The sequence below is a fragment of the Chondrus crispus genome, genomic scaffold (assembly GCF_000350225.1).
Source record: "Chondrus crispus Stackhouse genomic scaffold, scaffold_2, whole genome shotgun sequence".
NCBI lineage: Eukaryota > Rhodophyta > Florideophyceae > Gigartinales > Gigartinaceae > Chondrus > Chondrus crispus.
The window spans coordinates 359,186-382,977 of record NW_005179057.1 but is presented as its reverse complement, the minus strand read 5'-3'; the positions used below and the strand labels follow the sequence as shown (position 1 = coordinate 382,977).

Genomic DNA, 23,792 nt, shown 5'->3' with positions numbered 1-23,792 from the left:
CCCGCTCGAGCCTTCCGCCGCGGCCCCCGTCGCCCGACTCGCTGCACGACTCCCGCACGGAAGTCCTTCTGGCCGTGCGCCTCATCACCGCCGTGCTGCTCGGCGTCATGGTCGGCGTCGAGCGCCGCGCCACCCGCCTCAACCTCGGCGTCCGCTCCATCACCCTCATCTCCCTCACCTCGGCCCTCGTGTCCGTCGCGGCCACGGCCACGCGTCTGTCGCCCGCCGTCGCGGCCCTCTCGCCGTCGGCCGCTTTCGCGGCCCCGGCCCTCGCAGTCCTCGCCGCGTCGGCGGTCACTGCCGCTGCCGTGTTCGCCGCCATCCGAATGACATCCCGCCTGCGCGCGCACGCCATGCATATGTCGGCCGTCGTCGGCCTCGTCATCGGTATGGGCGGCGCGTGTGGCGCGGGCCTTTCGCTCATGGCCGCCACCGGCTACCTCGCCGCTATCGCCTTCATGCGCGGGACTGAGGCGAAGAGGAAAATTACTTTGGCTGCCAACGGCCCGGCGTACTCGGTGTCCAGGGACAGGGAGCTGAGAGTTGAGTCGGATGATGGTTGGGATTGTGAGAATCGCATGGTCTTCAGAATTGGAAACGGAAATAAGACTGACACCCGGGTTGTCGAAGTTGGCAGAAAGATCTTGCTGGATGGGCGCCCTGATCGTGTCGAATGATGTGGAATCCGCCCAGGTCGTGAACATCTGTCATTGTCGAGATCATGCCGCGACCGCGCCAACTTGCACGGGGGTTAAAATGAGTCGCCACTGCGCGTCATCATGCCGCATTCGTCTGGGTTTGCTATTTGTACATACTATATCACCGAAATGGCTTTCGTAAGTTGCAAAGTATGCTTACTGTATTGTTCTTGTCCCTATGTAACGCAAATAAACAATTATTAACAAGGAGATGATGTGATTTGGTGCAGATCGCGTTTGGCCGTTAGAATCACCAGTCCTCTGCAAAGGGCGAAACGAGCTTGCGGCATCACCATGTCCCATGTAACGTCCATTTGTTCTCGCCAATGTAGGTCTCAAACCGAAGAGCGCTGAATGAGCTGAATTCTTGAATTCTCCAGGACGCGTTTCGTATTTTCTTTGCGCGACTGAATTTCCTTCAACAACTTTTCCAGCACTACGATGTATAAACAACTGGCTGAGAGAAGGCGGCTCCACGACGCTCTATCTTACACATGCTCTACAGTGAAAATTCAGGAAGTAATTCAAATATCCCAACACCATGAATTCAGTCCTTATCAACGACATCGCCCTGTAAGACACAATGTTACAGGAGAGCCCGGCTATGAAAACCAGAGGAGGAGAACCCCAAATACTGCAGTGATTGTTGCAATGCGCCCCCATCCCTCTAGTAAGCTCTTCTATGCTTCGAAGCAAACCTATGAAAGTCCACGACGTCCTGTGACCGACAAACGCAAGCACTTTCAGGACATGTTGCCTTTGCAAAAGGCCATGGTCATTAATTACGCCCACCTTTGCCATGGGTGAGGGGGTTCTGTCGAACGCGGGGTACATTTCGTGTCGCGCGTTGCTATCCATGTATCGTGACAAGAGTATGAAATGGTCCGGTTTGCACGGCGATGAAGGTGGCTGCCCTCATAGTTCATCGCTGGCATTTGACTGCTGAGTTCATTTCGGCGATAGAAAGCTGACGCAAATTAGCGTTCTGGGGACGAGGAAGATGCGTGGATCGGTTCGCGCAAGCACTATGATGGTGACTCTTCTCACGGGCAAATTGAAGTACAGTACAAACTAGTTGGCTTCGGGCAGCACGCTCACTTCGGCTATTTGCAGTGCTATGGGTACAGCAGAGAGTTGGAAGAGGTACTGTACCAGGCACGTGAAAGTAGTCTTGAAGTTTTATGACATGTCCTCCAGTCGGTCTGGATCGTTTCCGAATTCGAAAGGGGCAGGTGCATTTATTGGCTCAGTTGCTGCTCAGAGTCGGACGAACTCACGCAAGCAACACCTTTTCGCGGAGAAGAATTCTCAGAACTTTTTTTTTTTGTCTATCGCGATAGACTTGTGATCACTTGGAAAAGTGGTGTAGACTATAACGTCTATCGTACAGTGCTGTACAACACCAATGTTTTCATAAACTTTTTGACGCCTTGCAACGAGAGGGGGAACCGCGGGTGATGCTTGTTTTTGGCGGGTTGGAAATGAATCTGGATCAGAATCGGTTCAACCCTCTCTACGGAGGTTCTGACATAGCCGTCGATATCGTCGATAAATGACGTCAGACTGGTCTGATTTGATGCTACAGTAGCGTGTGCTCATGTCAGAATGCTGGGACGCTTTTATTTGGCCGGCGCGACCACTAGACCTTCTCATACTGTGTTATCTGCATGCTTATACAATCTGCACTGTATTTCCTTCATCATTGCAGGCCACCTGGTGAATATTGCGAAAAAAAGGATCCTTTCTAATTCTTCAACACTTGCGAGAGGCTACTGATTGGATACTTGCAGTAGAACACTAATTGACAACGGAAAAGTGCTGTTTCAGGGCCATCTCTGCTCCTTCAAGGTGGGACGAAATCTCCTTAGCGCTACTGTACCCATTGACTTACATAATATACTGTACCCTTGGGTACAGTATTGCAAATGTAAGTCAATGGTATGAAGTTCATACTGTAGTTCAGTATTTGATCACCATATGGCCCTGCCCATGCTAATTGATACAAATAACCAACCATCCTTGGCAAGTCCATGTTTTATACAGTGAACCTCCCGATAAGGATCATTCTCCATATGGATATCCTCCGTAAACGGATTACGTCCACCGAGCGTATCCATATGGAGAGGGTTCACTGTATTAGCGAGGTTGCATGGACCGAGACAAAAGATTAGACGCAAGGCGGAGGTCTTTTTTGAAACTATCTGCACGTGTTTACGCACGCCTGCAAGAATGAAAGAAACATCGGGGACAACAGTTCAGAGCAGCACATGTGCATACTGTACTGAAGCGGAATTAGTCTTGCCGCGCGATGACCGGCTTGAATAATACTACAAGGGTACCGTAGACTGCACGATTTATGGCTATCACATTTCAAGCACTGCACTTGTACGTATCGTGCCGTGCCGTACAATGGCGTGGTCCATGCAGAACTGTATATATATATATATACATACAGCAGACTTTGACGCGAGGGTTTGACAGTTGCTGCCATCCATTATTGCGTTCCCTCTCTTATCAAATTTCCATTGCTCGCCATATCTGTTGCATCACGGGAATTCACATGAACCCATCAGCTACACGTACTGTACAATATACAGTGTATATATAGTCTTGCATATTCTTCAGCAACCGTGAGAACTGAAACCAACATAACATTCGTTTCAGTACCGTAGTGTCTGCAGCACGTCACGAAATGTCTAAGCACGACAGACTCTCCCCATGCTGCGTTGTTATTGTTCACATCGATGTCTTTGCGAGTTTCTTTCCAGTGGGTGAATTAAGAAAGATGGGAAATCGAGGAAAGGTCTGTGGGAAGTTCTGTATAGAATGTAGAAATACTGTATGTAAGCGGCCCAAGTATTCCACCACTCGTTGAAATCGGAGACGGCCTTGACCTTTATTTGTCCGTCATATGCTCATGACATGCGAGTGCTGACGTGGAACTCGATTGCAAGCTTCTCGAACTGTGTTGCACGTCAGTCTTGGCTTAGAGTTTTCTGTTACAAAGCTGCTTGTCCTCGCTGACACTACGCCGAGAGCCGATCTACAGGAGGAGGCCTCTGCATAAACGAGCCTATGTAAGCCTGTGCTTACCGCACTGTTGACAGCTGTCTTTCCATGTTCAGGCCATCCTGAACGGTGCGGAGGGTACTTGCACAGTATTACAGAAGCAATACTTGGAACACGAGGATACTTGTGCTCGAGCTTGTGATGATAGCCGTGGTCGTTGGCTTGTCACGTCTAGGGGATGTCTTCGCCAGCAGCTGCACACCGATTTCGAAGAGCAGTGCAGACTAGACGAACGAGGAAGCACTATTGCTGGACGAGGCAAAGCAAGCCCCCGGTTTTTTTATCCACGTACGCACGTACACGTACACACGTAGCCCAACACACACATAGTAGCTCATGGACCACGGCATGAGGGCACTCAACTTCAGAGTAAAGAGAGGGTAAAGAGGGCAACTTTATCGTTCCATCTGCACAGAGCCGCATCCACGTGAGGGGCCGCAGAGTCAGTTTTTATCCCAATTGCAAATGGCCAAGTGGTTTCGGTAGTATGAGGGACTGCTGTTCTACCCAATCACCGAGCGATGTTAACGACGGGCATTGGGCCATTCAAGTCCCGTTTTAGCCGAATGCCTGCCACGCCGTAACGCAGTCGCCAGCGCCTCGCCCGAGTTTCCCGTTCTTATCGACCCCCTTTCGCACTCGGCACTACTTCCGTTTGGCGCTTAGCTCCACACAAGGGTGACGCTGGCGCAATGAGCACAAGAGATCACATGCGGAGCTCCAGACGCCGCGAAGGGTACTCGCCCCATCGGGCGCTGTCCCCGCCGCGTCGCCCGCCATCCCCCCCACGTCGCCACTCCTCCCCGCCTCGCCGTCCCCGCGGCTCTTCGCTGCGGTCGCCCTCCCCGGCCGGCTCGGAGTCCTCGCGTGGCACGGCCCGTTCGGCCGAGACCGCCAACTTCAGCACGTCGCGCAAGATAACCGTGCACCGCTCGTTCGAGTCGATGCGACTGAAGCCCAATTTGCTCCGCGGCATCTACTCGGCGGGCTACTATGCCCCGTCCCCCATCCAGCAGCACTGCGTCATGCCGCTCATCAAGAAGCGTGACGTCATCGCCCAGGCGCAGAGCGGCACGGGGAAGACGGCAATGCTTGCGTTTGTGTCCTTGCAAATCGCCTCGCCGGACTCGCAGGCCGTCCAGGTCCTCATTCTTTCTCCGACAAGGGAGCTTTCGAAGCAGACGGAGGGGAACATTCGCTCGCTGGGAGAGTACACCACCCTCAAATGCTTGGGCTGCGTGGGCGGGAATAGAGTGGGCGAGGATATGAGGGCGCTTGGGAAGGGTGGAGTGCATATTGTCAGTGGAACTCCGGGGCGTGTGTTTGATATGATTCAGAGGGGAGCATTGGACTGCAGAAAGTTGAAGACGCTGATTGTAGATGAGGCTGATCAAATGTTTGGGAGTGGGTTTAAGGAACAGGTCTACGACATATATCGCTCCATGCCGGCTGATGTGCAAGTGGCGTTGGTTTCAGCGACTTTGCCCGATGAAGTGGTTGAGATGTCGGAAAAGTTCATGACAGACCCTGTGTCCGTGCTGGTGAAGCGCGACGGGCTGAGCCTAGACGGAATCTGGCAGTTTTATGTGGATGTGGAGCAAGAAAAGTGGAAGTTTGAGACTCTGTGCGATCTGTACGAAACGTTGACGATCACTCAGGCGGTGATCTTTTGCAACACGAAGAGAAAGGTTGAGTGGCTTACGAAGAAGATGACGGAGAACGGCTTCACAGTGATGTCGATGTCCGGGAGCATGACGCAAGAGCGGCGGAACGAGGTGATGGATTCTTTCCGCAAGGGACATTCACGAGTGCTGATCGCGACGGACATCTGGTCGAGGGGGATCGACGTGCAACACGTGAGCCTGGTGATCAACTACGACGTGCCGAACGAGCAGGAGGCGTACTTACATCGCATTGGCAGGAGTGGGAGGTTTGGACGTAAGGGAGTGGCGATCACGTTTGTGACGTCGGGGGATATGGGAGCGCTGCGGTCTATCGAACGGTTCTACGGGATGCAAATATTGGAACTGCCGAGCAATGTCGACGACTATCTATAAGCAGCTCAGACGAGTCTGTTGGTGAGTGCTTATAAAATATGAAAAGCGTGCATGCCGTCTTTAACGTAGAGAGTATATACATAACAGACACAAACGAAACGCGTGGCATTATGGGCTTGTATTGGTACTGCTCGGAGCGGCGGCGGGTTTGGCGTCGTCCTTTTCATCGCCTTCATAAACTGGTTCATCACGTTTCCAGCTGAATGTGCGCTCCATGGTCTCAATCTCATCCCTGTGCCCCTTGACGTAGACCTTGCTAAGGCCCGAGTCCTCCTCTTCGACCATGACCTTGACCTCCTCAACGCGACTAGCCTGCTTCCAGTACCAGGGGACGGTGAGGAAAGAGAGCAGGGACAACCAGCCATAATACGGGCTCTGCAAGGATTCCGGGAGGACAAAGTTAAGAATATAGCTAGCGCTCCAAATGCCACTGGCAGCAACGGCGACCAAAATGGAAGCGACGCTTGTGCTTGCGCGGACTTTGCCCGTGAAAGTGGCGACGCCGTCGCGGCCGTCCTTCTCCAGGTCGGGGACGAAGGAGCGCTCCATCAAATAGCGGGCCGTGCGCTTGGCGAGGGCGGGGGCCGGCTCGCGCAGCGTGAAGGCGGCCTGGGTGACGCGCGGCTTGGTCGAGCCCTTGACGAAGGAAATGCCACCCCAGAAGGTCAGGAAGAAGACGAAGGCCGTGGCGTAGAGCGAGCCCCTGTTGACGGAGGAGATGTCGGAGAGGAGGTGGAAGGGGAGGGGCGGAGGCGGTGTGAGGGACATGGAGGCGCGGCTGCGGCGCGGCGCGGAGTACAAGCGCGGGGAGAGGCGCGTGGTGGCCGGCGACGGCGACGAGCGGACGCCATGGCGGAGCGGTAGGGAGGTGGAGATGAAGCAGGGCATGGTGGGAGGGGTAGTGGGAGACTTGGTGAAAGTTGAAGAGGGAATGAGGCGCGCGATGAGGGCGGGGGATGGCGGATGGCGGAGGTTGTGTTTTGAGATGGTAAATACTTGTGCTCGGGACACCGTCCGTATCCGGGGGGGCCAGGCAGAGGCGGTGCGGGATCAAACGAGAGGCACATGTCGACGCGTGCGGCCAGGATCCGCAACTGTGCTACCGCAATGCATTCCCATTGGCTGTCTCTATTTAATCCACTCAAAAATAATCACCAAACATCCTTCCCGCGGCCACTAATACTGTGGCGTTCTCCCGAACCGACAATATCCGAGTACGCAATATCCAATCCATCTTTACACCGCGTACCCTTACCCTTCCCTTTCGCCTTCCCCTTCGCCTTCCCCTTCGCCTCCCCACCTCCCTCTCCCCACCGCGCTTCCAATGCCCCCGCCACTCCGCCGCGCCCGCCCGGCCTTCTGCATCCCGCTGTGCGCGACCCCCAGCCGCCCGCATCGCCCGCCGCGCGCGCTGGCCGCGGCGGCTGCCGCCCTCGCGCTCACGCTTCTGCCATGCCGCCCGCCGCCGGTGCTTGCGGCGCCGCCGCCGCCGGCCGCCTCCCTTAGCGCGCCGACCCTCTTCGACCGCGACTTCCTGCACCACTTCCAAATCCGCCACGCCTCCGCCCCGCCGGCCCCGTTGTCTCTGCCGCCGCGCCCGTCCGTCGCCGCCGAAATCCGCGTCCTCACGCGCCTCGTCGTCGCCCTCGTCGTCGGCGGCTGCATCGGCATGGAGCGCCGCGCCGCAAACTCCCTCGCCGGCGTGCGAACCTTCTCGCTCGTCTCGCTGGGCGCCGCCATCTTCATGATCACCATCCTCGTCGCGTTTCCTGCCGCGGACCCGGCCCGGATCGCCGCCGCTATTTCTAGCTCCGTCGGCTTCCTGGGCGCCGGTGCTATGCATAAGAACGCAAAGCACCACCGCGGCCTCACTACCGCGTCCAGCGTGTGGCTGGCCGCCGCTTTGGGAATCGCCGCCGCGAGTGGTATGTTCTTGCTTTCGTTTACGGGTGCGGTTATCACCGTCTTGATCGCGCGCTACGCACGCTTCGACTCGTCGCTGCAGCTCATTCGGGATGACCCTAGCTTCTCGGGCCTACGCGACGAGCCGGACGGCTTGAAGCGTCACTATGCGCCCAATCCAACCCGCAGCAATGGCTATGAATACGCTGCTACACGGAGAAGGGGCGATGCCACTGTGACTCATGAGATGGTCGAAGGCCCGATGAAGTTTGAAAAAGGAAGTGGTAAGGCGTGGACGGATCCTGTACATTTGCAGGCCTTAGTAGATTATGATCCCTCTTCTCAAGCTGCGCGAGATGGTGATGATGACGATCTTGATGATGGGAATACGGCATGAGATGCGACATCGCGGTAAGAAGCCGTGGTCGCGTTTTGGTGTTTGTTGTTATTGTGCTTGGTCCCTTGTAATGCTTTTTTTTGGCCGAGCGAGTCGGGGTTTGCCTGCCTTATGGGGACGGGCTCGACTAGGTTTGCACAAGCATAAGCGACGGGCCGGAAGAGGCCCGTTGCTTGGGTTGGTGGGACACAGAAAAACGTTTGGCGGTGCGTCGAAGGTGTGGCATATCGACCAAGTACGATTTTCTGAAACGGCTATTGTATTTTAACGCCATGCTTTTATCAAGAAGTAAAGCGCCCTACTTTTTTTTTTTTTGCTCTGTTTTGCAGTGCGTCTGTGCGTTGGTCCAGCCGGCCTAAGCCTAAACTCGATCTTGTGCTCGAATGGCCCGCACACACCGAGCAGATGCGTCGGTGCGATTCCGCGGATATCGCGGGGCACTGGCCACCCCTCTTGTACGCCCTGTGCGCTGCATGACAATTCCGGCCCTGTGCGCTGCATGACGATTCCGGCCAGATCTGTGCAAGCGCATTGGCATCCTCCACGCACGTTTGCCTTGTCGCTTGCCTGCATGGGTCCACATGCGTTTCCAACGATGGACACCGAAGTGCGCACTTTTTTCCTCAATCATCCCGCACTCCAAAGTACCGTACAGAGCAGTACAGTACACAGAGCGTGCTCTGTGACAGCAGCAGTTTCCATTTCCTGCTTCGACAGTTTTTTAATGATGTGCACGTCATGATATGATGCCTGCAGTAAGTGTTCAGGGTCCTGGTGAAGTCTTCCCGCCGAATCGGCGACCAATCTATGGTATCCCATGGACATCGGTTCAAGGATTCTAGGTGCGCAGCAGGGAATCAGGGTTTGAGTTTAGAGGCAGATTAATCTTTTAGTAACAGAAGAAATACCTACGGTGCGTTTCGGGTCCTCACGAACGTGAGACAATGCGAAATATGTCTTCTTATAATCCTACAGCCCCTATAGAGTAAGGGACTAATTCTATTTCTGTCATTCAGCATACGCGCGATATTTCCCACTGATCCAAAACTTTCCCACTAGTCGTCGCAGAAGAAGCTTCCATGAAAAGCTTCTCCGAACACGCGCAGAATTCCGCAATTCCATCGACTTTGCAATCACTTCCGTGATCAAATGCGAAAAGTCCTGAGGTCCACTTCCGACTCAGCCGCGCACCATCAGCGACGTCCAAGTTATTGCAACGTATTGCCCAGTTATCCGAAAAAGTAATTGAGTATTATTCTTGTCGTACACTATACTGCAGCCGTCGCAACCCTTAATCTAGACCCAGTGAGCAGTCTCTTTCATGTCGCCGTTTCATGCCAAGTCGGTCTAGTACATTTAAGTATTAGGTTTTAGATGCGGTTTTGTGGGGTATGCAGTCATCCACACAGAAACGAGATGGTTGTGCGCGGCTCACAGCCATGGTTTCCTTTTCCATTACACGCCTTGGCCTTCAAAGTAATGCCTGGCCATGTCTCGTAGTGACTGTACTTGTTATTGCCATTGTCCATTTCCATTGCAAGCGCATTGAAACCAAGCAAATATTAGTTGGCGATTTGGTTAAGAGCCATCATTTGGTGGCGGCGGTTGCGGATTGAAGGGCGGTCGCGCTCTGTTAGTGACCATCATGAAGAGGCTGTCAAGTTGTTTTTTGAAGCTTTCATTCTGACTCATCATGATTTCAAGCTTTCCCTCTAATTGCAACTTCTCTGCTTCCACGGTGGCAAGCCTCTCCTCAAGTTCCTTAACATAAGCCCGCCTTCGCACGCGAGAGACAGCTGCAGATTCCCTGTTCATGTCCAGCCTTCGTTTGTATCGCTCCTGCTTCTCAACGTCGAGGTCGTCTTCCTGTCTCACTTTGTCATGCGTGGGGGACAATCTAGATGATCCTGTCCGGGCTGTTTCTTTGTCAGTAGTTTTGTCATTGCTATGCCTATGCCTCTTCATGGAGCGGTGATCGCAGAGAGAATCTTTCCCTGATTGGTCGCTATGGCTACCCAATGTCGACGCCGCCAAAGAAGCTTCCTTCTTGGCCGGACCGCGGCGACTGTTTGCAAATGTCTCTGCCTCTCTCTGCGCGCGAATGCGTGCCTCTTCCACTGCTGATCTTACAGGCTTGCGAAGGCAGTCGTCGGCTACTGCCAAAGGCGACTCTCGCGGGTCCACAGCTTGTGACACATCTAAGGGTTGTCGAGAGTGCTGTTGGAAACCTCGCTTCACTGGTAGGGCACCAGAATTCAAAACTGGGTTTGTCGTAGGCACAATTCGGTCACTAGGCTGAGGCTGAGGACTGATTTCGGCTTGCGACATTGGAGCTCGTTGGCGACACTGAGATTGATTGGAATGCTGTACGGCGTTCTTGGTTTCTGTCAGGAAAGCATTCGTGTTTCGGTGGTTTGAGAGATCTGGAGCTAACGGTGGTTGTTGCCAGAGCTGCGCTTGAGAGTGCTGCGGGAGTGCTTGATTCGGATGCTGCCTTCGATTATGGAATGAATGAGGCATTTGTTCCGATACATGCATAGGTACGTTTGATGATGCCATGAGTGCGGCTTGCTGCGAGAAGCGCTGTACAGCATCTGAGTTCGGACCATGGGAGTGCGAAGAAGGTTGACCCGCGACGATCCCGTATAATTCTTCCACAGTCGTATTTTGGTTTGTAGCAGGGATGAGACGCGGTGAGTGATCCATCCAAGTAGTAGTGCCGCTCGAGGGCGGTGCGGGGAAGTCGTTTTCATCGAAAGGTAAACCTTGCATGATGGCAAGATGTCTCCAAAGCGGAGCAGAGGAAGGTAAACGAGAGAAAGAGAATGTTCAAAGGGAGCACAAAAGCTGGACGTGGGTTGCGGAGGGGGGGGGGGGGGGGGGGGGGGGGTTGCAACGCGACGTGGTCCGGGGCGGGACGCCACGGCTCAGGCCAAAACGCAAGAGTGCAGTGCACCGGATGGTGAAGGGAAAACGGGAAACGTCTGAGATGTGGGATGAAGAATTGGTGAATGAATCAGTGAAAGAAGGAGTTGCATGTCGACCAAGACTGAGGAAGGGGAGCTTGAGAGAAAACGGGTGTCGGCCTTGTCACGAGGTGAGAGAGAGAGTATGTTGTCATGAACTACTCAAAGGAATTATACAAAGGATAGGCGGTGAGAGACGGACGCTTACATCGATGAATTGACGGCAAAGTAACAAGAGAGAGATTGTGTACCACCTGTCACCACAGACGCGGTCGTGTCTTAGTGGTTGTATGCAGAGGGGGAATTCTATATGTTCTCGTAGAGAGCAAGGTAGGATTGAGGAGGGTGCGGGAAAGTGTTTTGATCGCAGTCATAACATTAGAGAACAGAGCTGCAACAGGTGTGGCTTGGCAGTGTTCCAACCTGGGCCGGACAAAAAAAGCAGCTTGCGCTTGCTTCTGTACAAGGAAAAAGACGCTGGTAATGGCGGGATTTGGAGACGCTTACACATTTGAGGAAGCCAAAAAAATAGACCGGCCACGAGTCTATGTTGTCAAATAAGGGTCCCCGTGGACAGTGTCCAGCGAGACATGAGAGGTGAATAAAGAAACGTAGCGCGGCGGTGATACGCAATCCTTATCGCAGACGCGCCCTCCCTCACGTGTCTTTTCCCCAAAACCTGAGGCTGTGGTCTTGTCTTAAATAAAAAAAAATGCTTCTTTACAGCAGTGCGTGCGACCTGTGCGACCTGACTTAAAGCATTACTTTGCCATCGAAGGCCATTTAGTAGACGCCCACCATTAGCCACACAGTGTTTAAGAAACCTCAGGCATATGCTACCACAAACTGACGTTCAGGGTATTTTTGACCCATCTATGAACAGAGAAAGTCTGCTTACATCCAATACTGTATGCTTTTATGTGTGTGTTTTTTTTCCGTTGCGTTGTTTTCCAACATGTATCGTTGACACAAAGTATGTTCAAAGATTAGGCCCCCCAATCAATCACAGCAGAAGCAACAACTTCATATCCATAGCGAAATACCCAGTGACGCCTCTACCAACTTTCGCTCGCAAACTGCTGTACGGCACTCGCGACACTGCATACCACCCCACGTAGCTGAACGCAGTGGATTGCTTCCTTTCTCGGGAGAGTACCTCTCGTACACACTAGTGCTTGCGACTGGGGGCAGGCCAAAAAAGCAGGTGGCGGAAAGTGGAGACACCTTCCAAGGCTCTACTCCCGGCACCTATCAGTACGAAACCAGTTTGACATATATTTTTCAAGAAGGCAAACGTAGAGTCCATTCATCAGTGCACGGAACTGGTAGTATCCTACACAAATAGAGTACAGCTTGGGTAATTACATAGAAACAGGGTTGCCGCTGCGCCAGTCTGTGTTTATTTTAAAAAAATGACGGCTTGGAGAGTATTCTCATGTGCCGTAAGCTGTCGCGGAGAGGAAAATGGGTTCGCGGGATTGATAGAGGGAATCGTCGAAATCAACCATCATCAGAGACCGCCCGCATTAACTTTAGCAGATATTTCCGATGCAGAAAATCACATAAGTCAAAACGCTGGAGCAGTTTGCCTGCGAGGGACGGCAGAGCCATCTACGGTGTGCCAACTTCTTCTGATACAGCAGTAACGCTAATGCTTGCGAAATGCATAAGCGAATAGCAAGGCAACAGGCATTTCGAAACTCTTCACACAAATAGGCACAGTTTGTTCTTGGAGCATCGGGAGTTTAGGGTAGTGCCTCTCTATGTAGTACATAGAGAGGCACTACCCTACGTAGTATGTACTGTAGGGAGCCCTATTGGGAGCGACACCAGCACAACCATGGAGGGGTAAACATAGTCCGTGTATTGGACTCACAGCGCAAATTCCTGGGCACATGGTGTGGGACAGTCTGTCCATGGCGGTTAGCGGTTACTGGTCCTTTGGTCTTTACAAGCTGCTGAGGGCAGTTTCGGATGGCAGGGGCGACTAAGGAAAAAGCTGCGTACTGTATACTGTAGCAGCCAGCATCACATAATGAAGCATGCCTAGAGTCCCAACGGCCAGATCCGGGAACACAGACACGAGATTCATACCCCACCCGCTTTTATTGAACATTCCATTTTTTATCCAAATTCTAGCCAGCCCGCCCAGGACTGAGGAAATGTAAGCTCTTCATCACCCAATGCCTTTTCATGTCCAACAAGGTACACTAGAAAACACACCCGCAACTTTCTTATATTTTTAGGTTGGGCCACTGGACCACTCATTCCTACTATCCTGCTGAGTCTTGATTTCTCTGAAATTCCGGTCCGTATTACGGCAAACGGCCTCTCATCGCCTCTCACATGCCTGCTTACATTTCAGGTCTGTCACGGACTCTTATTACTCTCCCACATCTCCCCTTCCCCTCAAACACCACATTGTACAAAGCGTGTTGAGGGACGTGGGAGGTCCTGTCGTAGATGCGAAGGTCATGAATACTGAGTACTTCACGTGCAGTACCCTTCGAAGGCTACGTGTACATCTGCTTATATCCATACCGCAGATTGCCTCTCAAAGATGGCGGCACGTCCTCGTGTAATGCTGCTCAAAAGAAACTGCCCCCTCTGCTCTCCGTAAGGGATACTTTTGATACTTTCCTTGGTCCTTACGACGAGCCCCAACTTCTGCTTTTTTTAAGGGTCCACTCAATTTTTTTGACATGCTCTAGGTGCAAGCTGAAATAGGAGATGGATATTGTTAAATATCTGAAAATGATTACGCTGGATCCTCCTGTTCTTGATTGCCTCCCTTGTAGTCCCAATGCACCTTGAATCGATGTATATATTACTACACGAGCCTCTGCATTTGGAAAACAGGTGTCAAACTTCATGTTCGCTGACATTATAAAATCCCGTTCACTTTCCCACTTCCTTCTTACGTACACAGTTAAGTTTATGTATAACAGGGGTCATCTCTCTGTTGCCATGGGAGGGCACGGAAAATAGGGCACAATACTCTCACATGAGAGGTGCATAACTTCTATGAAAACAGCTCGTGTGGGGTCCAAAATATTAATAATCATAGTGCTCATCAGTTGCATTTGGAACGCACCCCAAAAAGCGTGAAAATTCCGCTCAGTATGCCTGTTCAAAAAGTGTTATTTACAACCATCCTCCATTTCATCTTAATCCTAAGGAAATCAATTTATGTTCTGTGGCAGTGGTGGATTGCAATAGTATTTACTGTAACTTCTCAAGTAGAATCCCCACCTCAGACTGTTTACCGTCAGTGTTCATGCAGGACATACCTGGCATCGAGGCAGGCTTCAGCGAAAGCCCTATGCTTCGACCAATGGAAACTATGTGAAATGTATGCCTGAGTGGAATTCTTTCTCTCGTCATTTCTTTGTCTAGACAACTATAAGATACACTTCTCTCGAAGCGTAAAACGAAAGGACATGTGACTAAAATAAGGCATGCATTTCTTACACCAGGAATTGCAAATGTCTTGCGAAATTTCAGATCTGATCTATGTTTAAAGTGACTTGTTTAGTCTGACATCCCTGTGCGTTCCTCTGAGCTTCATTTATTCGAATAAACCCAATGAGTTTCGAAAGGATGATGCCAAAAATTTTGAAGTTCGCAATCGAGGTATACGCCCCAATAATGAGATAGACAAAAAGCAAACTTCTGGCATGAGCATGAGTGAAGTGAAAACATTTCGTAATGAAGGACCAGATCTAATAGGAACACGCTGTTTTGAAATTTCATTGTCACTCTACCCACTTCCCCTCAAGTAAAAACTCTACGTCACCAAGTTAAAATAGCACGTGGTATCTGCCAGAGAGTCATGAATGAAGGAAAATCAGGGCCGCTCCTAACAAAGGTCTTTTTCTTTCAAGAAATACACCATTTTGTGCTATTAGTTGACATAATATATATATGTACGAGTTGCCGTCGTCGGGCCCAGAATAATCACAGTGCGCTACTAAACCAGATGGCAGTTGTAAAGAGCTCATGATCTGCGGTGTGTAGCAGGCTACAGGCTTCTCTTGTATTTTGAGGCGTCTATGGCTTTTCCTGTGGCGCTCACATTGCTGCTGATTGATGAAACTGCGTCTTGCGGGACTTGGCTAAATTGAAGTCAAAGGTCAGACTCCGCTAATTTTTTTTTTTTTTGCAATCCCGTTGAACGAATGGCTTCTAGGTATCATTTTGATACTCATCAAGGTGCTTTGGGATGCGTATGTAGTTCGAATGCTATTCCGCCAGAACTTGCCACTCAGGGATAGAGGAAGAAGTATGAGGATGATAGTATATGTAATCTAATGTCCTTGGAAATATCAATATTAGCAAGTCCGGAAACGCTATTATCCGTGCTTCAGCTCCTTTCTTACAGAAGCAGAAACCGCCCAAAACAACCACTTTCTAAATATAAGAATCTTGAACTACTTTTTATCGATAGACACTCCATTATTGGAAAGTATTTCTAAAGAGTGGAGAACACGTTTATGGAACGTATAGAGTGTTGTACGGTAGTCCAATCGAATCAAAAGCGCCAGGTCACCTCAAAGCAGAGCCGCCCCGAATGCTTCCGTGGCCCAGAGTAGTCCATATTGAATTATAAGTCGAAATATCACAGTCTGTGCAATGGGTGAGACGATGCTTTCCTCATCCTTTCTTCTCGTATTACCTCTCAGCCATTTCCAAGTTACGTGCCTCGCCATTTGTCTTTTGGGCACGTCACCACGTAGCTGTGGAGGGGATAGTCGAGCGCAATACAGACGATATCCTTGATGCGTTCTCCAAACTGTTTCTACTTCGATGGAGATGAGCTTTTCAACCTGACGGCTCTCCAGCTGGCCTCGGAGGCGCGAAAATGTATGAAATCACCTCAGAGCCTATCTTTTGTAACGCATGCAGCGCAATAGACAGACAGTCTATTGCGTATCCCGGAGCGGTCGGCCGCCGGGAGGGTGACTAGTCTGAAGTGAAGGTGTTCATTGTTCTGTATTTTTCTTACCGTCCACGCGGGACGATGGCTATTTAAATACCTGCTGTATGTAGTGCTAGAGTGTCCTTCCACGCCGTCTCGGGTACCGCAGACCGTGGAAGGTGAAGTTGTGTACGTTTGTAATAAATAAAAACTCTAACTCTTAGATACAAACGGTTCCAATCTTGTGCACCGTATACAGAATATTTCCAATGCCGTTCGAGCCGGTCGTTCACGAGCGCAGTGCATGTGACCGGCAACGAACAGTTGCCTCACCGGCGCACCACAGTCTTAGAGCACAGTAGCAACGCAAAGAGAAACACAACCAGATGGACAAATCGCGATACACACCACGTTCGCCACTTCCTACCGCGCAAAGGGAGGCCCATGCCGATAAAAGGAGTCGTGTTTATTTCTCCTCGACACGAGTATCATCTTGTATATCTCGTATGTTAATAGTCACACAGTTGTTGTCCAAAATCTCTTTCGCACGACGCGTGTACTGAATTGTTGACAACTCTCTCTGAACTGTGAAGTCAACATGTTCTCAGTGAGGACGAGAACGTTGTCCCGGGTATCGCTGAAACGAAATAGAAACTGTTGCCTACTCCCAGCTCTGAGTGTAAAATTCTGCGGTACGTGTGCTGTATATGGGGAAAAGCCAGGTATGATATCTACAATCGTGGAATATGGAGTCTGTTTAAACCTTGAAAGAGAGACATGGCTGTGTTGGGACAGGCTCTGCACCCTCACATACTACTGTACACGTGAATTTCGACGCCTGGAACTTCTGTACGGCTCACAGCGAGCGGGGGGAGAAGATCGTACGGAACACATGCTGAAGTTGACTTTTTTTGGGGCGTGGAATATTTCTGAGAGGGTCCTGGGCGTTGGAATTTGTTCACCGACGGTTTGGGTGTTTACGTCTACCCTTCCTACGGGTAGATATCGGGAATCTCCCCGGTGAAGGGTGAGGGATCTTGTCTGGTGGTGCGACGTGTACAGGTTCGAATTGCGCATCGTCTTGGATGCACGATGCGTCTATCCTCCAAAAATCAACCTCAATGTCAACGGTGTTCGATTTGTGAAACTGGTACATTCGACCTACGTCAAACTTCAGTTCCGCGAGGACCTTTAAAGTAGACATCAAAGATCGGATGAAACAGATCGATTAGTGCATAGGAGTTGGTGTTAGTGGAGTGTTCATGGAAGTTAGATTTAATAGAGATCGAAACCGTTGCAAACTTCTTTACCTTTGCGTCCGCCCCCCACTGCTTTGCTTTCTTCAAAATGTAAGGTCTCGTCGAGGTCTTGTGCATAGAATAGACTGCACCGCCTGATACCTGCATGGCAGTTTGCAGAAAGGCTATGTCCACGCCTTTTCGTTTTGTTCCAAATGGGGGATTCAGAATCACAGTATCAAACGGCTTCCGTTTTGGATGAGCAGACAAAAACTCCCCATCAATAATATCGGCGAGACAAAATTGCATCTCATCAGCTACGCCAGTATTCTTCGCGTTTTCCGCAGCGATTGTGACAGCCGAAGGATCAACGTCTACGGCGAGTACGAAAGGAGAGCCACTTAACGCTGCGGCAATCGCTAGCATTCCAGTTCCGCAGCCTAGATCACATACTGCTTTACCGTGAATATCGTCAAAAGTTGAATCCATCATGTGCACAACTTGGGATGCGAGGTGCGCGGACGTCGGATACTGCTCGAGCTCGGCAATAGGACTCTCAAACACCCTCACTTCCTGGAGAGCGTTTTCAAGGTCTCTCAGCTTCATCATGTTTCTGTCGCAATGGTGCAGGAAAGGAGCGTTACGGCTAGCGGGTTGCTGTAACAAAGGCGAACAATCCTTGCTATGTTTCTCGATCACGCGAACGCTTTAGAAGCTTGCGCAGACTGGCCTGTGAAAGAATTCAGGATCTGTGCTGTCAGTTCGCCGATGCACCGTACCAATGGACGGACCGCGACTTTTTTAAGACCTGTGACTCAACCGTGATAGTTATCGGCAGCGACGTTGAAACTTGCGGAGGAATTGTGCTACAGTATGATGTGGCTTGAGGCAGACAAAAGCAGCGGCATCTCTTCCAGAGCTGTCATGCCGCGGCCTCTGGAGAGATGCCGCTGCTTTTGTCATCAGGGGAGGGCGGAAAAATCAATTTTTACCAAATTTTTTTAATTCGGCTTAAGATCGAAGAATAACAGTGTACTACTTGTCCGTTCACTTGTTCCGGCACATCCGGAGGCTCCTCTCAAAGCAACTGAGGCGGAATCGGTGCGCGTCGAGGAGTCACTGAGACGAATCTACTTGTCGCAGTTGCATGTCCCGCGGGGGAAATCGCGTGGTGACTCTTACCGAGTACAAATTGAAAATGCTGGAAGCCATTGGAAGCCCTCGTCTTCTGACTTTGTTCATTGCAACTGTTTGCGTCGTGTTATACCTCGCACAAGCTTATCAAGCGCGGCCAGGTGCAATATGCCTTTCCCCAAGCAAGGTTTTCACGCAGCTTGCAGTTTATCGAATTTTCACATCTCCTTTCTTTCATGGCGGCTTATTTCACATACTGTTCAACACAATAGCGTGGATGATCATTGGACGGGATTACGAGCGAACAATCGGAACTTTAGCAGCAACCTACTCAATTTTCGTCCTACTCATTCCGCTGATAGCAATCTTGCACTGCTCTGCAGCGTATTTAATCGATGCATTGGCGCAGACTTCTTTCAGGAATGAATGCGCCATCGGGCTCTCCGGTGTGCTCTTTGCCATACTTGTTGTCAACGTGGAGGTATCACCTGGCACTTCTGTGAATGTATTTGGATTTTTCTCAATGCCCAAGAGATGGTACCCGTGGGCCTTGGCGGCGATCCTGCAATTATTGTCACCGCGTTTGAGCATCCTGGGTCATTTGTCTGGGATTGTGCTTGGTTACGCGCTGGTCTATGGGTATCTAAATCGTCTCTCTCCAAGCGATTATAAGCTCGAAGACTTCGAGATTACCACGGGGCTTGCCTCAATGCCGCTGTGGCAACCGCTGACCACATCTACGGGCATGCCAGTAGCTGGTGCATCCGTTCTCCCTCAAACTACTTCTCCATATGTTGAATCAGGCTCTGCGGGGCGACCATCACCCTGGTCGCAGTTTACTTCGTGGTTCTCGTCGGTGTTTTCGGGAGGCAATGATCGGCCATTCGCCGGACAAGGTAGGCCTCTAGGAAGCGGGGACCCTTCCGCGACGGGAGGTCGCGTACCGCAAAATAGCCGCCTAATACGAGAGGCTGGCAGTCAGTCGACCACGACTAAAGATAGCAGCGCTGAAGAGACAGAGAAGAACGTGGTTCCCGAGGCTGATGAGTCTACTGACCCTGCAGCTGGTCTGAGCCAGGATGAAAACAAGCGATAGAAAGCAACTTTTGGAAAAGCACGGCGCGACATGAACTCCTCCTTTTCTATTTAACTGCTAGAGCTCTACAACGGCCTTTCCCATTGTCTTGTTTTCTTTAATGTACTGCAGTGCGTCTGGAACGGAAGCTAGGCCTTCAAATATCTTGTCAATAATGGGCTTTAATGGACCACCAGGTGCGAACGAGTCTGCAAACTTGCAAGAGAACTGTTGCACAAGGTTGGCACGGTATTCGTCAGAGCGGCTTCGCAACGTTGTCCCGGATATCGTCAATCGCTTGGAAAGAATACCTGCGAGACCAAGGTTGGGGCCCTTCGCGCCGGAAAGCAGGCCGTACATAACCCAACGCCCATCCGTTTTCAAGGATCGTTCGTTTTCCTTAAATTGCTCTGCTCCAACGCAGTCCAGCACTAAGTCCACGCCCTGACCATTAGTGGCGTACTCAACGGAATCGGCTATTTGCTGTAGTTTGTAATTGATGCTGTGTGTGGCCCCCAACGCCCTGCACAAATCGAGCTTTTCTTGACTCCCTGCGACAGCTATGATCGAGACGTTAGGTACCATTTTCGCTAGCTGGATTGCGCTTGTCCCTACGCCGCTCGCGGCAGCGTTGATGAGGACAGTCTCATCATTTGACAAGTTGCCTACCTGAAAGAGGATGTGATACGCAGCGAGAAACGCCTCTGGTATAGCAGCGAGTTGTACTGGCGACAAGTTGTTAGCGACTGCGTCTGGAAACGAAAGGATAGCCCCCTTTGGAACGACAGCGTATTCCGCAAATGCACCACCTTTCAGGAGTGCAGTGACCAGTTGACCATTTTCCAGATAGCCCGATGCTTCCAAGCCTAAGATATCTGTAGTACCGGGAGGAGGGGGATACTTTCCCTGGCTCTGCAGCAGGTCTGCTCTGTTGACCCCGATGGCTTTCACTTTGACAAGAAGCTCATCCGGCCCTGCCACCGGAAGTGCTTTATCTACAATTTCAATCCCACCCTTGCCGTTAGATATCGCAGTGCGCATACTGCTGGTCCCTTGAGCAAAGAAGCGAAAGGCCGACATTGCGTCCTAATTGCAGATTCGTTGGCAAGGATAACTTTCCAGATCGTTGTCGTCGAGGTCGAGGTGTAGCCGGATGGGATTGAAAGTGCTGTCTCCGTTGCACCTTTACGCCTCGATATACGGTACATAGCTGCAGCTAAAACAGGCCTCCCGTGCTTGACTCAACTTGCCGTCAAAGACGCCCCGCGGATCAAAAAATAAATTCCTGTAATTCTCAAGTCTCAGTGCATGCACAAACCGTACGGTACTTTGGCACAGGCTGGCTGGCTTAGAATTGAAGCCCCAATTGTGCTACAACGCTGACCTCCCGGCTACAATGACGACGTCGACGTCTCTGTCAGGGTCAGCCTTCTCCCCCAAGCCTCCCGCCAAGGGGAGTTTCCCGTTAGACCATCTCGGCGAATGCAAGGACTTCGCGGTGGCGTACGAGCGGTGTCTGGAGCGGCACAAAAAGGTATCGAGTGAGTGCCGGTCGGAGGTACGGCTATACTTGCAATGTCGCATGGAGCGCGGGCTGATGGCGACAGAAGAGTGGAAGAAGCTTGGGCTGGACAAGGAGAAGATGGAGGCGGGGGTGAAGGGGGGCGAGCAAGAAAGGCCCGAGGCGACTGGGTTTGTGGCAGGAGCGCGAAGCGCGAAGAGGAGGAAGGACAGGTATAAACAGGGCAGAGGGGAGGAGGCGGGGTGAGGCGTGCGAGAGAGCAGAGAGGGCATGGGGAAAGTAGATGGCTGTGTTCGTCAGTAGGGCGTGCAGGTTTGCATGGTGAGGGCATGGGCGAGTAATGTAGCATACTTTATGAATTGCAAGAATTGCGGTTTGGTTGAGACTTGAAAGCAAAAAGCTAGAGAAAAGAGGCAGGGCGCATAGCGGCGTGGGGAATCATTGGGCGGTGGGAGTGGTGGGAGTGGTGGGAGTGGAGGATGAGCCTGGTTGGGTCATAGCGAAGAGGGAATCTGCATTTGCAGTTGCATAGTCGAAGGAAGGCTTCATGTGCTTGGTGGCGATGTGTGTCATTTTGGTGTGGTAAAGCCAATACGCGACGTAGGCGGCGTTGAACATGGTGGGGGCCTTTTCATAGGTGGTCTTCATGCGATGCACAGTGCCGTCCAGGACGGAATCGTACTTGGCCTTGGAGCTCTCGAGCTTCTCCAAGTTGCGCTCCTGCTTGGACGAGTCGGTCTCCTTCTTCTTCCCGAGCTTGTCGACCTTGGCCGAGTACATGGCATAGTCCTTGCGGGCGTTCTCGACGTTCTGGTACTCGGCGGTGAGGGTTTTAATCTCTGTAAGATAGGCGCGGACTATGCGCTCGATGCTCTTGACCTTGGACGTGGGGCCGGCGTTGTCGGCCATCTCCTTCTGCAGCGGGTCGCGGATCTCGTCGAGGGTCTTCTTGAACAGGGTGCGCACGTCGTCATCGAGCGGGTACAGCGAGTGCAGGCCGGACGAGAATTGCTCCGCGCTGGAGACCAGGGTCTTCCACGACTTCTCCGCCGTGTCGACGTTCGACAGAGCGGCCGTGAGCGCCTTGGACACGTTGTCCAGGTTCTGGCGCATGTGGTCGAACTCGGCGTTCACCGGCTCCTGCTTGTCCGTGTGCATGGCCGTCTTGCGCTTCAGGGCGTGCAACATGGCGGGGCGACGGAGCGGGGGGATGCGCGGGTGGGGTGGGGGGGGGGAGGGGGGGGGGGAGGGGGGAAGGGGACCCGCGGGTGAGGGCGGGCGGGCGGGCGCGTGGGTGTCGAGTTGAGCAGTGGAGATTGAATAAAGTCAAGGTGGAACGATGATAAGCAGGTGGGTGAAGGGGTCGATACTCTATACGGTCTGCGGAATATCTAGAGCAGTGACTGAGATGGTGGTGGTGAGCGGGCGTACTGTACCGTTGGTACAATAGGGTACAGAAATGGTGCGTACAGTACTTGGTACAGTACGGCAGGGTGGCTTCGGTAGTCCCCTCGCCAGATATTTCGGCGCACTGACAAGCGCCCCGTCCTATCGCCTTCGACCGCCAACTGCTCGCTCATACAGATTATATAGAGATAATGTTGCATTTGGGGGGGCGATGGGCGATCAGGTGCATTTTTGCAGTGATCAAGAGGTGAAATGGCAAAAGTTGCAGTGAACGAGGGTGACGTTTGTAGGTACAGGCGACCCCCTCAATTAGTGCACCCCCGTGCCATGCGCATTCTTTTGCACTATCTTCAATGTGCTTTATCTCAGGGGTTCGCAACGAAATGTTCCGTTACCAGCGTCTGCCGTCGCTGACGCTTCGTGTGTTCATTATAGACACGGCTCAACGCTCGCTTAGCAAGACGTAAATGATGCGATGGAGAGAGGCAATTTTGCGGAGCGTGCGATATGCACGAAGCGAAAGAGGCGATCCTCGATTTCCGGGAACTGAATGGGATAGACAGCCTTCACCAAAGTGTTATGCTGTGATTGAAGAACCCGTTCGATGTGTTTCTTTTGGGCCTTGATGTTGCATATCGTTCTTGGAGAGCAGTTGAAATCAACGCTGCAAATCGACGTGCCGAGCACCCTGTGAAAGTCGCCGCAGCACCTCTTCTTTTTGCGAAAGGGTAAGGCGGGTTCTTGACGCCCTGGATGCTGGTTCAGTTGTTCTCATTGTGTGATTAGTTGTTCGAAGATGCATAAGGTTGCTGGGATCTGTAAAAGAATGGAACCCGCTCTCTACACCTGTACAAAGTCGTGCCAAGCTATCAGAGTGTGCATTAAAGTCCAATATGCACTAACTAAAAGTGCACTAATTAAGAGACCCCCCCTGTATATGTACGTCCCCCACTCGTGCCTTCTTTCCTCAATCCCGCCTTCTGCCCGCCCCCGCGCGAGCGCGCCTTGCCTCCTTCTTCTCCCTTCTCCCCTCTGCCTCCTTCTTCTCCCGCCTCCTTCCACACATGCCCCGCCGCCTCGCTCGCCTCCGCGCCGGGGCGCCCCGTATTATTGAAGCCCCGACCGTTTTTTTCGAGAGAGCGACGGGCGCGCCTCGTTGCCAGGCGCGCCTCGTTGCCGGGCGCGCCCTTTCCAGGAACCCGCCTTTCCGGTGACATCGGCTGCGTTTCGGAGACCTGATCTCAGGTCTCAAGATCAAGTCGGCCCCGCGCCACGTGTACTGTACAGTACCAGCCGAGGAACATTCCCTTCCCGCCAAAACCGCATCCCCACCGCATTCAACAACCCCCTCCCTCCCCCCCCTTGTCGCCCGTCACCGCCTCCACTTCCCGCCTGTCCACGGGCGACTG

The 23,792-nt window shown here is 52.0% G+C and overlaps 7 protein-coding genes across 7 annotated transcripts; 5 read left to right on the top strand and 2 right to left on the bottom strand.

Annotated features, from left to right (window-relative positions):
• The first annotated feature begins 779 nt into the window (after positions 1 to 779).
• Positions 780 to 902, top strand: CHC_T00003640001 (hypothetical protein). The gene has a single exon (XM_005714486.1). It carries the CDS (start codon positions 780 to 782, stop codon positions 900 to 902), a length of 123 nt encoding a protein of 40 aa, XP_005714543.1.
• A 3,557-nt stretch (positions 903 to 4,459) lies between these two features.
• On the top strand, positions 4,460 to 5,824 carry CHC_T00010113001 (eukaryotic translation initiation factor 4A). The gene has a single exon (XM_005714485.1). The coding sequence runs from the start codon at positions 4,460 to 4,462 to the stop codon at positions 5,822 to 5,824; it is 1,365 nt and encodes a 454-aa protein (XP_005714542.1).
• A 1,324-nt stretch (positions 5,825 to 7,148) lies between these two features.
• On the top strand, positions 7,149 to 8,123 carry CHC_T00003638001 (hypothetical protein). Its single transcript, XM_005714484.1, has one exon. It carries the CDS (start codon positions 7,149 to 7,151, stop codon positions 8,121 to 8,123), a length of 975 nt encoding a protein of 324 aa, XP_005714541.1.
• A 1-nt stretch (position 8,124) lies between these two features.
• CHC_T00003637001 (hypothetical protein) lies at positions 8,125 to 8,391 on the top strand. The gene has a single exon (XM_005714483.1). It carries the CDS (start codon positions 8,125 to 8,127, stop codon positions 8,389 to 8,391), a length of 267 nt encoding a protein of 88 aa, XP_005714540.1.
• Positions 8,392 to 16,965: 8,574 nt separating this feature from the next.
• On the bottom strand, positions 16,966 to 18,208 carry CHC_T00003636001 (hypothetical protein). The gene is made up of 3 exons (XM_005714482.1): positions 18,116 to 18,208; positions 17,318 to 17,923; positions 16,966 to 17,196 (listed from the first exon to the last, which is right to left on the bottom strand). The coding sequence occupies exons 1-3, from the start codon at positions 18,206 to 18,208 to the stop codon at positions 16,966 to 16,968; spliced, it is 930 nt and encodes a 309-aa protein (XP_005714539.1).
• Positions 18,209 to 18,392: 184 nt separating this feature from the next.
• Positions 18,393 to 19,475, top strand: CHC_T00003635001 (hypothetical protein). Its single transcript, XM_005714481.1, has one exon. It carries the CDS (start codon positions 18,393 to 18,395, stop codon positions 19,473 to 19,475), a length of 1,083 nt encoding a protein of 360 aa, XP_005714538.1.
• Positions 19,476 to 19,532: 57 nt separating this feature from the next.
• On the bottom strand, positions 19,533 to 20,534 carry CHC_T00003634001 (hypothetical protein). Its single transcript, XM_005714480.1, has one exon. The coding sequence runs from the start codon at positions 20,532 to 20,534 to the stop codon at positions 19,533 to 19,535; it is 1,002 nt and encodes a 333-aa protein (XP_005714537.1).
• Positions 20,535 to 23,792: the final 3,258 nt, after the last annotated feature.

Coding starts and splice junctions, on each gene's coding strand:
- CHC_T00003640001 (XM_005714486.1), top strand. CDS start 780: ATGCCGCATTCGTCTGGGTTTGCTATTTGTACATACTATATCACCGAA.
- CHC_T00010113001 (XM_005714485.1), top strand. CDS start 4,460: ATGAGCACAAGAGATCACATGCGGAGCTCCAGACGCCGCGAAGGGTAC.
- CHC_T00003638001 (XM_005714484.1), top strand. CDS start 7,149: ATGCCCCCGCCACTCCGCCGCGCCCGCCCGGCCTTCTGCATCCCGCTG.
- CHC_T00003637001 (XM_005714483.1), top strand. CDS start 8,125: ATGCGACATCGCGGTAAGAAGCCGTGGTCGCGTTTTGGTGTTTGTTGT.
- CHC_T00003636001 (XM_005714482.1), bottom strand. CDS start 18,208: ATGACAAAAGCAGCGGCATCTCTCCAGAGGCCGCGGCATGACAGCTCT. Junction 17,924..18,115: donor GCCTCAAGCCACATCATACT/GTAGCACAATTC, acceptor AAACATAGCAAG/GATTGTTCGCCTTTGTTACA. Junction 17,197..17,317: donor AGTGGGGGGCGGACGCAAAG/GTAAAGAAGTTT, acceptor TCTACTTTAAAG/GTCCTCGCGGAACTGAAGTT.
- CHC_T00003635001 (XM_005714481.1), top strand. CDS start 18,393: ATGTCCCGCGGGGGAAATCGCGTGGTGACTCTTACCGAGTACAAATTG.
- CHC_T00003634001 (XM_005714480.1), bottom strand. CDS start 20,534: ATGTCGGCCTTTCGCTTCTTTGCTCAAGGGACCAGCAGTATGCGCACT.